Genomic DNA, 14,844 nt, shown 5'->3' on the forward strand with positions numbered 1-14,844 from the left:
GAAAACTGGGAGTGGAGGTCTTTATAAGGGATCTGCTTACCACAGTTACACTTCCGTCTCTTAGCAGATAAAGAAATCTTCCTGAAAAAAATTGAAAAAAAAAATAACGGCACTTATCTGAATAAGTATAAGCAATGGTAGCAGCCAACAACAATGTGGAGAACAAACTGATGGGAGCAAAGATGCTAAATTCAGCCAGGCAGCAAAACAGTCTGAGGATCTTACACTCCTACGTCCACTTATGTACCCCTACACCCACAGGCTGAAGTACAAGCATATAGAAGGTTTTGGCATGCTGGCCAGATGTTGGGTTACCTTGGCGACATAACTCATCGTACTGGAAACCTGCAAGAGTGATCTATGGAATGACAATCAGTGCATGGCTGGGCAAATGTATTCTGTGTACTATGTTTAATATGCCACCTGTCATTACCATATGCCAAAGACATGGATCACAATAATGACGGGAAGGACATAAAAGAACAGTAATGTCATTGAATTGTGCACTGGTGAGTGACTCACTACCCTCAAAGACTTGCTCTGTGGTAGTACAGAAGGGAACAGTTACTAGGTAAGATATGGCCATGTCTGGTACATCTTTACTCAATAGTTGCTCCTTGTTGCACTGTCCTCCATTGCCATGCCGCACAAGGATTCATACCGAAATGTTTTATTCATAAGGCATGACTGGGGAGCAAGGAACATAAGCATATGTTGTTGTGGGAGCTCCCACTGGCAAGAGTCTTTAGTACCACTGTGTGGGGTTATAGACATGTGAGGCTTTGGTTGCAGATTAGCCTGCACCACAGGGAACTCTACTATCCGTATGCTTTTTTTACCCTGCAACAGACATTAGCTTGTGAACGGTTACTGTTCAGCTCTGTATGCTGAACACACATCATTACAAAAAAGGACCGCTGTGGTCAGATTCACTACACCAAATACAAGTACACAGCTCTGGTCATAACTTGTACAGCTAGGATTAGCCCATACAGAGTTATTGCATTGTTTCTAAATCACATATGACCCTTGGTTAGGGGAGGTCATTAGCACGTATATTCCATATGGATCACTGTGGCTGCACAAGGGTTAAGACCATATACAAGGTCCTATGAATCATAAAGAACTCTGACATGGTCTTCTATGGTCCATCAATCATGCACGATGGGCATAATTTTTATGAATGCTATCAGTCAGTTCTTTAAAGCAATTGCAAAAGTTGATCATAAAATGCATTTATAAGTTAGTAACCAGCATCCATTAATACAGGGGTTATTGTTTAAACTCCATTAATGAACTATACAGTGCAGATGAAAATATACTACCTTTTATCTCTTCCCTATTACCTTATATTGTAATCTGTGTCGTCTTCCCTTGAGATGCATTTCTTTGGCATTAGGATCATTAAAGCTGCACTCACAGAGCTTGCAGTGAAATCGAATGACCTTGCCTTCATCATTTCGTACCTACAAATAAATTAAAACATCACTCTTGTTCTTGGAATCTTGTTTTATACTGTTAAACCAAGTTTTGTAAGTGTTTAATAAAATTAAAACAAATAAAAAACATGACATTTATACAGTAATATACCACTAAGCAACTTCATAAACGATCAGAAGACTGGGCAGCAAACTAGTTTCTTAAGGAGAAAATACAGCTGTGTAAGGCATTCATCAGAAATGGACTTTTTTTTCTTTTGTTGCAGGAGATGGGTCAATTAAGAAGGCATTCTCTTAGAGGCTTCTGGATGGATATTTTATTTCTAGCTAATCAGTATTCAGCAAAATCCTGGAAAATTTCAGATTTAGGGGAAAGTACATGTGCCACTGCAATGCATGTAAGACATCATGCTCTGGAGTTAAAATGCTTGTTTCGGCTACATATTGTACTTATTTTACTGCCTGCACTTCAACAAATTTGTTTTTGTGTTTAAATTACCTGTTTAACTGTTGTAGGCTACACACTCAAGTGTGATAGCCATTTCTGTGCATTTAAAGTATTTTTTTGATTGTATCTGCTTTTTTTTCTGAAAAAAAAAAAAAAAAAAAAAAAAAAAAACTTGTTTTCCCGCTTTTCTAAGCTAGTATAGTCCAGTTTTCAGGTTAGTGCTGAATTCAGGGCTGTGTTACAAGTTTCTGTGTTTGCCCATACCTTACTTGGATAGAAGGAAGTTTCTCTGTTCACTGGGAGAGAGGGAGCTTTGAGCAGCCTATCTGTCCCTGGAGGAGTGGTTTCAGCCCAGAAATTAGTAGTTTATTGGCCATTTAGGGCCAATTTCTATCTCTTTCATTTCCCTGCTATAAAACCCGCATTTGCGCGGTTTTGCATGCCAGGTAGCCAGGGTATAACTATTACCAGCTCCATAAAGTTTACTCTTCAATTTTTCCCTTGGAACTAGACATACGTTCAATTTAAGCACTCAAACCATTCACTTCTCATCCCGGCACTTGCTCAAAACTCATAGCAAGCATCAATACACCTTAGCACTAGACCCCCCTATACTGTACAGAAGGGCAAGGCTTTCTATTCGACCTTACTAGCCAATCAGTAAAACAGTTCACTGTACCTATCCAGGCATGTCAAAAGGGCAGTTTCAGGTATACTCTCCAGTCCAACTGGTGACTCTGGGCATTTTGAAGCAATGTTACAATTGCCTTATGTACACAGACAACCCTCTACTCCTTCCACCAAACACTAATACATGCGAGAGATGCAATTATACAGTCAAACTGGAGGCTAAGCTCTCTCAACCAAAGACTGGAACAGGCAGTCAAGAGGAGAAGGGAATTACTTGCATCACACCACCACTCTCACAAAGACCTATGAAACCAGCACCAGCAAAAAACATACAAATACACGAAAACATACCCGGAGGATCTAAATAAAAATCTGCAAAAGCAACAGAGACCTCCAAAGCAGACATCCAAGCAACCTCCACCCCCGAACACAAACCATGAAACACATACTTCACAAAATCAGCGCGTCACACAATCACAGCCCTTACGGCAAAATAACATACCCAACACACTAGTAATAGGTGACTCTATAGTCAGGCACACTGACGTCCCACTCACTAGGCTGAACAAGGAGAAGGTTACTGTTAGCTGCCTGTCAGTTGCCAGGATCCGCCACATAGCACAAGCACTCAGGTCACTCCAGAACAAGTACAAATATGACTCTGTCATTGTCCATGTTGGTGTGAATGAACTGAGCCATACCTCCCTGGACTACATGAAGAGAGACATGGAGAAGCTCTCTGATCACGTAGCCCAAGCCAGTATGACCCTGACCCTGAGTAGCATCCTGCCCTCACCAAGAATGATACCACGGAATAGAGAAAAAATTATCAATTTCAACAACTGTCTAAGCTTCTGGTGTCATTCAAAGGGGATCCAGTGTCTGTCAGCCTGGGATGACATGTTCGACAAGCCACGCTGCTTCGCTAGAGACGGCTTGCACCTGTCACCCTTAGGCTTTCGAATACTGGCCAAGGCTCTTGCCACCCTCATACTGCCTTTTTTAGGCAAGGCTCAAAAGATGAACCCACCGCCGAAAACAGCACAAGTGACAAAAAACTGAGGATAATGCTACTCAATGCCAGAAGTCTAAACCTCAAAATGCACGCACTCGAGGCACTCCTCAGTATGGAGAAAATCGATATATGTGCAGTAACGGAAACCTGGTTTATGGCTCCAGAGAGCACCCCAGCACTACCAGGCTACAACTCATACCATACATTTCGGCCACCAAACTCGGACCGAAATACATAAGTTGGGGGAGTATCCATATTCATCAAGGATACCAACACCTCCAGGTTAGTGGCACAGCACGATGCTTCACAGATCATCCACGTGCAACTAACAACTGGCAAAACTGCTATTCAAATTATAGCTTACTACAGATCACCCACCATGTCCCTGGACCTCCACTCCACATTCCTGGAAACACTGGGAAACATAAAGGTCCTACCAAACGCCCTGACATTGGGTGATTTCAACTACCCAAACATTAACTTGGAGAACTACTCAAGTACAAACTCCCTTGCCCAACATTTCCTAGAATTTATAAACTCAAACGCCCTGGATCAACTGGTCAACACCCACACCAGAGGTGAACACATATTGGACCAGGTCATCACCAACATGGGCAACCGGTGTTCCACACCGGTGGTCAACCCCTCGCTGGTTAGATCTGACCATAAACTAATCACTCTGGATATCCACATTCTGCCACCACCCCCGGTCAAAGAAACCACTGTGAAAAACTTTTCAAAAGCAAACTTCGCGTTACTTAAGACCGAGGTGGGAAGTTTCAAAGCCCCCATGCTAAAGGATAACGCTGTCCAAGCTGCAAAATCCTTTACTAATGCACTCTACGGGCACCTACAAGAACGCATGGATCGTGCTATCCCAAACAAAACCAAGACTCACTCCTCCAAGAAAAGGAAACCAGACTGGTGGACCCCTGCCATAAACAAGCTATACAATAGGAGGAGGAAACTAGTACAGAAAAGAGTAAAATCCCAAGAAGGGAAGAAATCCCTGATTAGTATCAGCAAGAAAAAGAAGTTATGTCTTACCATAAAGTTCCATCTGTATTGTTGATCCTCTTTCAGTCATTACGTGTGGGTATCGGTTGAGACCTCGGAACCGAGCCGCCCATCTTCCAAGCTCGCGTCAGCTACAAACTCTTGAGCTAAAACTCTTACCCAGAATTCCCCTCTCCCTGTTATCTCAGACTGAGTTTGCAAGTCAAAAGAAGGTAGAGGCTACCTCTGGTCAAATGACCTAATAGAACTGGATGGTGAGATCCACTAGAAGCCACAGGAGGGGGAAGGAGGGAGGGTTGTAATGACTGAACGAGGATCAACAATACAGATGGAACATTATGGTAAGACATAACTTCTTTATCTGATATTGTTAATCCTCGTTCATTCCTTATGTGAGGGACAGAGTCCCCAGCTACCTCTATTCCTGGGAGGCTCTAATGGAAGGACATTCCTGAGCATCATAGAACCAAAAGATGCTCTTCCCCTGGAGGCCAAATCCAATCTGTAATGATTGATGAAGGTATGAGGAGTAGCCCAAGTTGCAGCTGCACAAATGTCATGTAAAGAAGCTCTGGCATGGAAGGCAGCAGAAAGCACAGTTGTGTACCTACCATAAATGTACATGTTCGAGTGTATTCACTGTTGCAGTCATTACTCTTGGGTTATTCCTGCTAGCAGCTACCCTCGGTCGGCCAGAATTCCAAAGTCTAGGTCCGGCATCGGTTGCTGTCGCCTCTTCCCTGACGTCAGTGTGCCAGGGGTATAAAAGATGCAGCCGACGCCATTTTCTTCAGTTTTTCTGGCCCCAGATGTCAAGTGCCCCCAAACTGGTAGGCTGAAAAAATATGCCAATAAAAATACATGCACAAAAATAACATTTCCTTTGTATACAAGCAAATACACCAAATAGGTTGTATAGGATAGAGTAATGCAGAAAAGTCCCAGCAAAGAGAAGGGGGGATGGTGGGTGGGTAACCTGGACTGCAACAGTGAATACACTCGAACATCTACATTTATGGTAGGTAAACAACTGTACTATGTTCATAGTGTTACACTGTTGCAGTCATTACTCTTGGGTTGAATCCCAAAAGCTGAGGATGGGCGGCTGGGCTATAAAGGATTAGGAGAGGCTATGAGGCCTTGCAGAACTGCTGTGGCACAGCCTGCTCTGGACTTAGAGTAAAGAGGTAAGTGGTAGTGCTTTGTGAAAGTGTGCACTGAACTCCAAGTTGCAGCCTCTAAGATATCTTTGGTTGGTACTCCTCTGAGGAAGGCTGCTGAAGTGGCTGCTGTTCTGGTGGAATGAGGCCTAATGCCCTTAGGCACTGATTTGCCATTTTGAAAATAGCAGAAATGGATGCAATGGCCTATCCATTTAGAAATAGTCTGTTTTGAGATAACCTTTCCTTGTGATCCTGCAGCATATGACACTAAAAGTTGCTCAGTTTTTCTGAAAGCTTTAGATCTGTCCAAGTAGAAACGTAACTGCCTGTGTATGTCCAAAGAATGCAGAAATGTCTCACCCTTGTTCTGTGGATTTGGATAAAAGGTAGGCAAGTGAATGGTTTGGTTGAGGGCCATACTGGATACCACCTTAGGCATGAATGTAGGGTTTGTCCTCAGAGAAACCCTGTCTGGATGAAAAATGATAAAAGGTTCCACAGCCATGAGTGCTTGTAACTCAGAGACTCGCCTTGCAGAGGTTATTGCTAGGAGTACAGCTGTTTTCCAGGATAAAAAAATTTATATCTGTTGTTGAAGCTGGCTCGAAAGGACGCAGTGTGAGTTTTTCCAATACATAATTTAGGTCCCAGGCCAGAATTGGTGCTCTCCTTGGAGGCCTAATGTTTTTGGCCCCTCTGAGGTACTGCCTTATTAAAGGATGAGAAAAGCTAGGTGGTTCTGTATTGTAATGGGCTGAAATGGCAGAAGCATGAATCCTAATTGATGAGAAAGAAAGGCCTTTGTTCAGCATCTCAGTTAGGTATTGTGAAATCTGAGGTATATTTGGGTACACACGTGTCAATCCCTTGTTCCTGGTTCCAAGCACAGAATCTCTTCCATTTTTCTGCATAAGATTTTCTGGTACTGGGCCTCCTGGCCTCCAAGATAACATCCATAACAACTTTTGAAAGAGGAGTGTTCTGAATGGTTACATTATCCGCCATACTGCCAGATTTAAAGTCCTGAGTTGGCATTATCTGCCATACTGCCAGATTTAAAGTCCTGAGTTGGCTGTGCAGGATCTGACCGTTTTGTTGGGTCAGCAAGTGAGGAGTTTGAGGCAATATCCATGCTGGACCTTGAGACAAGCTCTTTAGGACTGGGTACCAGTGCTGGCGTGGCCAGTCTGGTGCAATCAGTATCATTTTGGGCCTCTCTTGTCTGACCTTTAGGAGTACCCTGGGAAGGAGAGGCAGTGGAGGAAAGGCATATACTGTTAGATTTTTCCAGCTGAAGGATAGGGCGTCCACTTTCCATGCTTGCTTGTGATAAATCCCTGTGCAGAATCTCTGTAATTGGCAGTTGTGAGGGGAGGCAAACAGATCTATGTCTGAGCATCTCCATTTCTTTATTATCATGCTGAAGACTTGTGGATCCAGTTTCCATTTGTGGGGATCCATGAGGTTTCTGTTTAGGTCGTCTGCCAGAGTATTTGTTTTTCCTGGCAGGAATTGTGCTTGCAGGTGAATTTGAAAAGCCAGTACTGTGTTCCATAAGGTCATTGCTTGTCTGCAGAGAGGGTAGGAATGTGTACCTCCCTGTTTATGTACCACATGACTGTAGTATTGTCTGTCTTTATCAGTAGTTGTCCTGGATGAAGCAGGTCCTTGAAGGCTGTCAGGGCATTTTGAACAGCAGGCATCACTTTTTGATTGATGTGAAGATGCATCTGGTTTGCAGGCCATGTGCCCTGAATACATTTTCCTGCCATATGGGCCCTCCAGGCATAATCTGATGCATCCGTTGTCAGTGTCTGTCTGGCTGTGGGTAAACTGAATGGCAGACCCTTGTTGTGGTGACAGGCTTCTGCCCACCATCGAAATTCCTGGTGCAGGAAGGGAATGAGTGCAATTACTGTCTCCAGGCTGTGGCAATGCTGAGTCCAAACACTTTTTAGATACCATTGTAGTTTCCTCATATGCAGTCTGGCATATGGAATTAGTAGAATGCAGGATGCCATGAAACCCAGGGCCTGCAGGATTTTCCTTGCAGATAAGTGGGGTTTTGTTGCTAATTTCCTGAAGTAAGAAGTCAGTTGCTTTTGTTTGTCTGGCGTGAGATAAGCCATCTGGGCAGTTGCATTTAAGCTTGCACCCAGGAATATTATCTCTTGAGAGGGCACTAGTTTTGATTTCTTTTCGTTTACTGTATACCCCAGGCCAGTTAGTAATCTTTTTACAAACGCCAGATGCTTTAGAAGAATGTCTTTGTTCTCTGCTTGAATTAGGCAGTCGTCCAAGTAGGGATATATTTGAATTCCTCTTTGTCTGCAAAATGTAATTACTGGTGCCAGGCACTTTGTGAAGACTCTGGGCGCAGTAGATAAGCCAAAGGACAGTGCAGAGAATTGGTAATACATTGAGCCAGCTATGAATCTGAGGCATCTTCTGCAAGATTGTCTGATTAGGACATGCAGGTATGCCTCTTTTAGGTCCAAAGTTACGAGCCAAGCCTTCTTGCCCAGCATGGGCAGTAGCTGCTGTAGAGTCAACATCTTGAATTTTGGAACTTCCAGAAACTTATTTAGAATAGAGAGGTCCAGCATTGGCCTCCAGGTTCTGTCCTTCCTGGGTACTAGGAAATGTCTGGAGTAAAATCCTTGCCCCTGCTCTTGTTGTGGTACTTGCTGAATGGCCTTCATGTCCATGAGGGCTGTAATTAGTTTTTGCGCCTCTGCCCATTGACTGTGTGGCAGGTCTGGCACACCATTTGACCTTGGTAGTGTGTGAAAATGGAACCTGTAGCCTTGGGACACTATGTTCAGGACCCATTTGTCTTGGGTAATTATTTGCCAATTTGATGAAAAAAAGTGCTAGTTTTCCCCCTAAGGGGGCTGCCAAAAGAAAAGTGCTTGGGTCTAGCAGAGGAAAGTCATTGGGACTGTTTCCTGTAAGGTTGTGATTTGTCTTCTCCGCTTTTGGAGGTAGGAGCACCCCATTGTTTAGACCTGTATGAGCCTTGGGGCTGAGATCTGCCTCTGGGATGCCTGTATCTGCCTCTTTGTGGTCTGTCTGACATTGGAAAGGACCAATTTTTAGAAGGCCAGTTCCTCCTAAACCTGGGAGGCTGTACCTGTAAGAAATGCTTGACTGTCTGCATGGATTTTGCTTTATACTCCATTTTTTTCAACACCTTTTCTGCTTTAGTACCAAACAAAGTATCATGCTACAATGGTGCACTTAATAATTTTGTTTAACATGATCAGGCAGATTCTGTTCCTTTAACCAAGCATGCCTTCTATTAACAGAACCTGTGACAGCGGCCCTGCACGAGGCCACCAGTGAATCATAACCACATTGCAAAGTATGCTTTCCCACTTGTTCAGCTGCATGCAATAAATCCTGCAATTCCTTGTTCTTGGAACATTCAGTATTTGTCAACAATTTCTGTTTAAGCAGTGTCATTAAATATTGCTGATATTTAAGCATATGAAACTGACAATTTAAAGCCCTTACAGCCAAGGTAGCAGAAGGGTATACTTTCTTCCCCCATCTGTTTAGAGCCCTGGAATCCCTATCAGAGGGGACAGGGTTTTTTGCAGTGGAGGTTTTACCCCTTTGGGACCCTGAGATATAGTTTCTGGATCAAAAGCAGGGTTTTTATATAGGAATTTATGAGAATCCTGAACCCTGTAGTATCTGTCTGGCTTAGCAGGTGCAGGGGGTAAAGAGTCAGGGGACAGGCTGGACTCAGAAAATACATCATCTACAATGTCTAAAACAGGTGGAATAGCAAGGGGTCTGTGCTGAGGAAGTAGCAGAAAGTCTCTGAGCCTTTTCTTAGATTCAGAATAATCTTGGCTCTCCCAGTGGAAATGCTCCCTCATGGTATGCAGGGTTTCCCCAAAAGAATAATCCTCAGGAGGACAGGCTGAAGGAATGGATTCTTCAGCATCAGAATCCTCATAGGGAAGCATGGAATAATCCTGTTCAGAAGAGGAATCAGAGGAAATAGAAACCTGATCAGAAGAATAATACTCTGTCTCTTGCCTAGGCCTCTTATCAGGTGGGGGATGGGAGCCCCTGATCAAAGAAATTATGTTTTCGGCCATTTTGAGCATTTGTTTTTTAAACATGGTAGACTGAGTAGGAGAATGCTGTGCTTGCTTCTTTGTCTTTAGAGCTGCTTTAGTCTTTGTCTTTGAAGCTGAAGATGGCTTAATATATAGTCGTGTAGGTCTGAAGACACCCTCAGAAGTCGATGCCTGCTCAGCGGCTCCGGACCGATCTGAGGGAATCATTTCCGAGTGTCCAATACCTTGAGTATCCAGAGGCCCAGTCGGCTCCACATGGGAGTTGATAGCGGCCTGTGGCTCTGAGGTAGCGGGCGCCAGGGGCTGCAAAAGCGCCTCACTGAAAACCTGCGACTAGCCTAACAGAGGCCTCGTCGGTTTTGGACCTCGGCTACCTATCCTTTTCCTTGTCCTTGCGTTTTTTTTGTAAACTCCGGTCGTCGGCTGTTCCGACGGCATTATATAATTAAATCTTCGGCCAAAGTAATGAAATGCAAAATCGAATTGACGCTTAATAGTGCGTTGGTTAAATCTAGCACAAAACCTACAGCTAGTAACGTTGTGATCAGGGCCTAGGCAAGGAATACAGTAAGGGTGAAAATCCTTATGAGGTATTTGCTTCCCACAAGAAATACAATTGTTAACTTTTTCTGACATTGGTCTGGAGCAAGGAAAAAGTTTCCCCAACGGGGTACTTAGCTTTAATAAAGACTTTGGTTCTGAAATTCGGATTTGAAAATCTCAAGAGTCGGCCGACCGGCACTTGCGAACTGCTTTTGCTTAGGGCACCGCACGGCAAGAAAGACTGAAGAAAATAGCGTCGGCTGCATCTTTTACACCCCTGGTGCACTGACGTCAGGGAAGAGGCGACAGCAACAGACGCCGGACCTAGACTTTGGAATTCTGGCCGACCAAGGGTAGCCTGCCAGCAGGATAACCCAAGAGTAATGACTGCAACAGTGAAACACGAACATTTGCCACCAACCTTGTAGAATGAGCCTTTATGGTAGTAGGTAATGGAATATTATGTTGTCTATAAATAAAGGTCACGCAGTCTTTCAACCATTTAGCCAATATGACCTTAGCAACAGCACATCCTAATCTAGGTCCAGAATAGGCCAAAAATAACTGGTCCGATTTACGAGAGGCCTTAATCCTGTTCAAGTAGAAGCGAATTTGCCTGTGAATATCTAGGGTATGTAGGCAATACTCTCCTTTGTTTGAAGAACTGGGGAAGAAAACTGGCAATTCAATGGTTTGATTAATTAACATTTCAGAGATGACTTTTGGCAGAAAGGAAGGATTAGTTCTCAAAAATCAAATATGGACTCTTGATGAATAAGGCTTGAAGCTCAGAGATACGTCTGGCAGAAGTAATGGCGACCAAAAACAAGGTTTTCCATGACAAATATTTGAGGTCGCAAGAAGAAGCTGGTTCGAAAGGTGGCATTGTCAGAGCTTGTAGGACTAATGACAGGTCCCATGGTTGAGTAGGTTCTCTGGGGTTTTAGATGATTTATGAAAGTCTTGCATAATTTGTGACACATAAGGGAGGAGGCTTGGACACCATCATGAAAATTAGATATTGCAGCCAAATGAACTCTAATGGCAGAGGCAGATAGAACGGATTGAAAAATGGTAGCTAGATACTCCAGTACTATGGACACCGGTGCTGAAAAAGGATCTACCCGTTTTTCTTTCAGCCAAAAGGTAAATCTTTTCCACTTGCTGAGATATGTAACTCTGGTGGAAGACTTATGAGATGCAATAATGTCACGTACTGGAAAAGAAAGATCATTCTGCCTGGCAATCAAGGGAATTGGAGGAGCCAAGCTGTGAGCTTTAGGCTGTTCAAGTTAGGGTAAATCAGATTCTGCGGATGGGAGATCAACCCCGGGGTTGGATGGAGAATCCACGGTTGATCTAGCAGGTGAAGACAAGGCCAATATGGTGCTATGAGGATTACTTTGCTCTTCAACCGGCAGGCTTTCTTCAGAAACTGTGGAATGAGGGGGAGAGGTGGAAATGCATAAAGTAGACCCGTGGGCCAGTCGTGGACTAGAGTACCCCTGGGTGACTGTCCCGGAGGGGGAATCAGGGCACAATAGTTGCTGCATTTGTAGTTGGTCAGAGACGCAAAGAGGTCACACCAAGGAAGACCCCAGTGGTTGAAAATTTCCGCCGCTATCAGGGGATTCAGGGACCACTCGTGAGGTTGTAGTATACACCTGCTGAGTCTGTCTGCTATTAAGTTGGAACTCCCGGGAATGTGCATTGCTAGAAGAAAACAGTTGGTAGCCATCGCCCAATGCCATATCCTCATGGCCTTTCGACAGAGTGGGTAAGATTTGGTTCCGCCCTGTTTGTTGATGTACCAGACCACCACCATGTTGTCTGACTGTATCGCAATAGTCCCAGTCGGCAGCAGGGGATGGAATGCTTGTAATGCCAGAAGCACCACCCTCAGCTGTAGAACATTTATATGCAGACGGGCCTCCATTTCAGATCAAGTACCTTGGACTGTCTGTCCCTGACATAGCCCCCCCCCCCACCCCATCAGGGAGGCGTCCGTGGTCACTGCAGCCTTGGGCTGTTGGGGGGGGGGGGAACGACCATTGACGGGTTGTGGGCCATCCACCAATTTAAATCCTGTTTGCACTTGTGAGTTACCCGAATCTTGGCTGAAAGAGGGTACTGAAAGGGATACCATTGGGTGAGCAGTAGCCACTGTAGAAGTCTCATGTGAAACCTGGCCAGGGGGACAATGGTGACGGAGGCTGCCATGGAACCCAACAACTGTAGAACAGAATGAGCTGTGGATTTTTCCCATGAAAGGATTGGGATCAGTTGTTGCTTTATCCTTAGAATTCTATGCTCTGGAATGTATGCTCTGCAACTCTTCGTATTCAAGATGACCCCTATGAATTCTGTGGACTGAGATGGGGTGAGATTGGATTTTTGCCATTTTTTGGTTATGCCTAGCCTTTCTGCAGAGAGGAGAGAGTATGCTAGGGCTTCTTCCAATAGATGTCTGGTTGGGGCGGAGATGAGTCAGTCGTCTAGGTATGGAAACACCTGAAATCCTTGTAGTCGTAAGTGAGCTGTGACGACTGCCATGCACTTTGTGCAAACTTTTGGGGCTGTAGACAGTCCGAAGGGCAGTACTCTGAACTGGTAGTGACTGGCTCCCGCACGCAAGCGAAGGAATCTTCTTGATGGTCTGTCCACTTTTATGTGGCAGTATGCATTCTTGAAGATCTATCGAGCACATCCAATCGTCTTTTTCCAAAAACGGAAGGATAGACCGTATTGTGACCATCCGGAATTTTTGTACTTTTACAAACTTGTTCAATACACTGAGATCCAAGATTGCTCTCCAGTCCCCAATTTTCTCTGGCACCAAAAATAGTCTTGAGTAGAATCCGGATCCTATCTGGTCTGGAGGGACTATTTGGATGACTCTTTTTCTTAGCAGTTTTGAAATCTCTAATGTTGCTGCTTCTCTTTGACTGGGTGGAACATCGGGTAAGTTTGTTAGGGGTGCGGGACAAAGGTCGAAGGGAATTAGATAACCTCTGGTTATTATCCTTTGTACCCAAGAATCGGTGGTGATGGTTAGCCAGGCAGAAGGGTACAAAGAGAAAGGACCCTCAACCACTTCCAGAGGAAAGCAGTTAGACCGCTCTTCAGGAGCGCTGGTAGGATTGGCCAGGGAAAGAGTCCCTGGAACCCTGGTTACGCGGACCCCCCCCCGCCCCAAAAAGGGAGTCTTCCCTGTGAGTTTCCCCCTCTGCCTCTAGGGGAGAACTCGGCCTGTGTGTCACGGAAAGGAACCAAAGACTTGTTGTACCATATCTTCCCACTCTTCTGGTTTCTGGAGAAAGCCCGTTGAAGGGAAGAATAATAGACACCCTCAGCAGAAAGGGTCTTACCGTCCTGTTCACATCTGGCCAGTGTGCTTTTTAACCTTGGGTCCAAACAATGAAGAGGCTTTGATGGGAGCGTAGAGAAAGGAAGCCTTGAAGGGTTCCGCGAAATTACACAAGTGCATCCAGGCGTGTCGTCTCAGAACAATGCCTGAACTCACCCACTCTAGCTGCCCCTTCTGATGCGCGAGATATTAGGCGCATGGAGGAGTTAGATATCAATTCAATGGTGGCTAGCTGAGAGGCCACTTGTCACGGACCTCATCAGACACAGCTCCAGCCAAAATTTCAGAGAGCTCAGAAATTAAATCTCTTTGAAGCCTGGTAAAGTGCGTCATATAGTTCAGAGCCCGGGACTCTTTGTTGGGCGGATGGAGAGTCTGGCTTTCTTCTTCCACCAGGTCCTTTTTAGTTGCGGCTGCCACCACCAAGGCATCTACAGGAAGACCTTTGGACCAATGGGGATAAGTAGCAGGAGGGGACAAAATTTTATCTGGCCTCTGGGGAATGGCCTCAACGGTGTCAGGAGCCTCCAATGCACGCTGCACGATGAGCCAGACCAGTTCGTTGGCAGGTGGAGTAACCCAGGAGGTAGGGGGCCGGGCATGAAAGGCCTGCAGGAACACAGTCTCTTCAGAGGTCGCGTTCGAGGGCTGCCAGTCACCTCTCTGTTTAAGAATTTCAAGAATATCACTAAAGGACACCTCAGAGGGTGAGCGAGGGGACCCTTCCCCATCATCAAAGTCTGTCTCATCAGTATGGGACTCCTCTGTGGAGTCCATGTGCTTCCTCTTGCACGAGCTCTTTTGATGAACTTCCTCAGAGGGAGAAGCTGGGGAAGACAGCACAAAAGGGGTCTCCAGTGGGAGTATATCCTGAGGCCCTTGCGCCCAGTGTCAGCTAGGAGCGACTTGTGTACATTGCGTTCCAGAGGAGGGCGGGGAGAGTGATAGCACAGGATCGCCAACCGACACCAGAGCCTGCTCCATTAACTGGAAGGCCGGTCCACCTGAAGAGGGGTGAGTGCCCAAGGCAGGGGACACCCCTCTCCTACCTAAATGGCTCAGCCTGCCAACTCGGAGTCCCTGGATGGCTGTGAAACACCAAATTACGTACGCCACAGCTGACATTCT

General features: G+C 45.2%; 1 protein-coding gene across 1 annotated transcript in view; it reads right to left on the minus strand.

Moving 5' to 3' along the window:
* ZFR (zinc finger RNA binding protein) overlaps window positions 1–14,844 on the minus strand; it is a 1,793,456-nt gene that overhangs the window by 701,805 nt on the left and 1,076,807 nt on the right. Inside the window, exon 18 of the mRNA XM_044085369.1 lies at window positions 1,347–1,466. Within this exon, the coding sequence (XP_043941304.1) occupies window positions 1,347–1,466 (120 nt within the window). The remainder of the gene's footprint in view (window positions 1–1,346; window positions 1,467–14,844) is intronic.

The sequence above is a fragment of the Protopterus annectens genome, chromosome 1.part1, assembly GCF_019279795.1.
Source record: "Protopterus annectens isolate FY-2018-M chromosome 1.part1, PAN1.0, whole genome shotgun sequence".
In the NCBI taxonomy this organism is placed as follows: Eukaryota; Metazoa; Chordata; order Ceratodontiformes; family Protopteridae; genus Protopterus; species Protopterus annectens.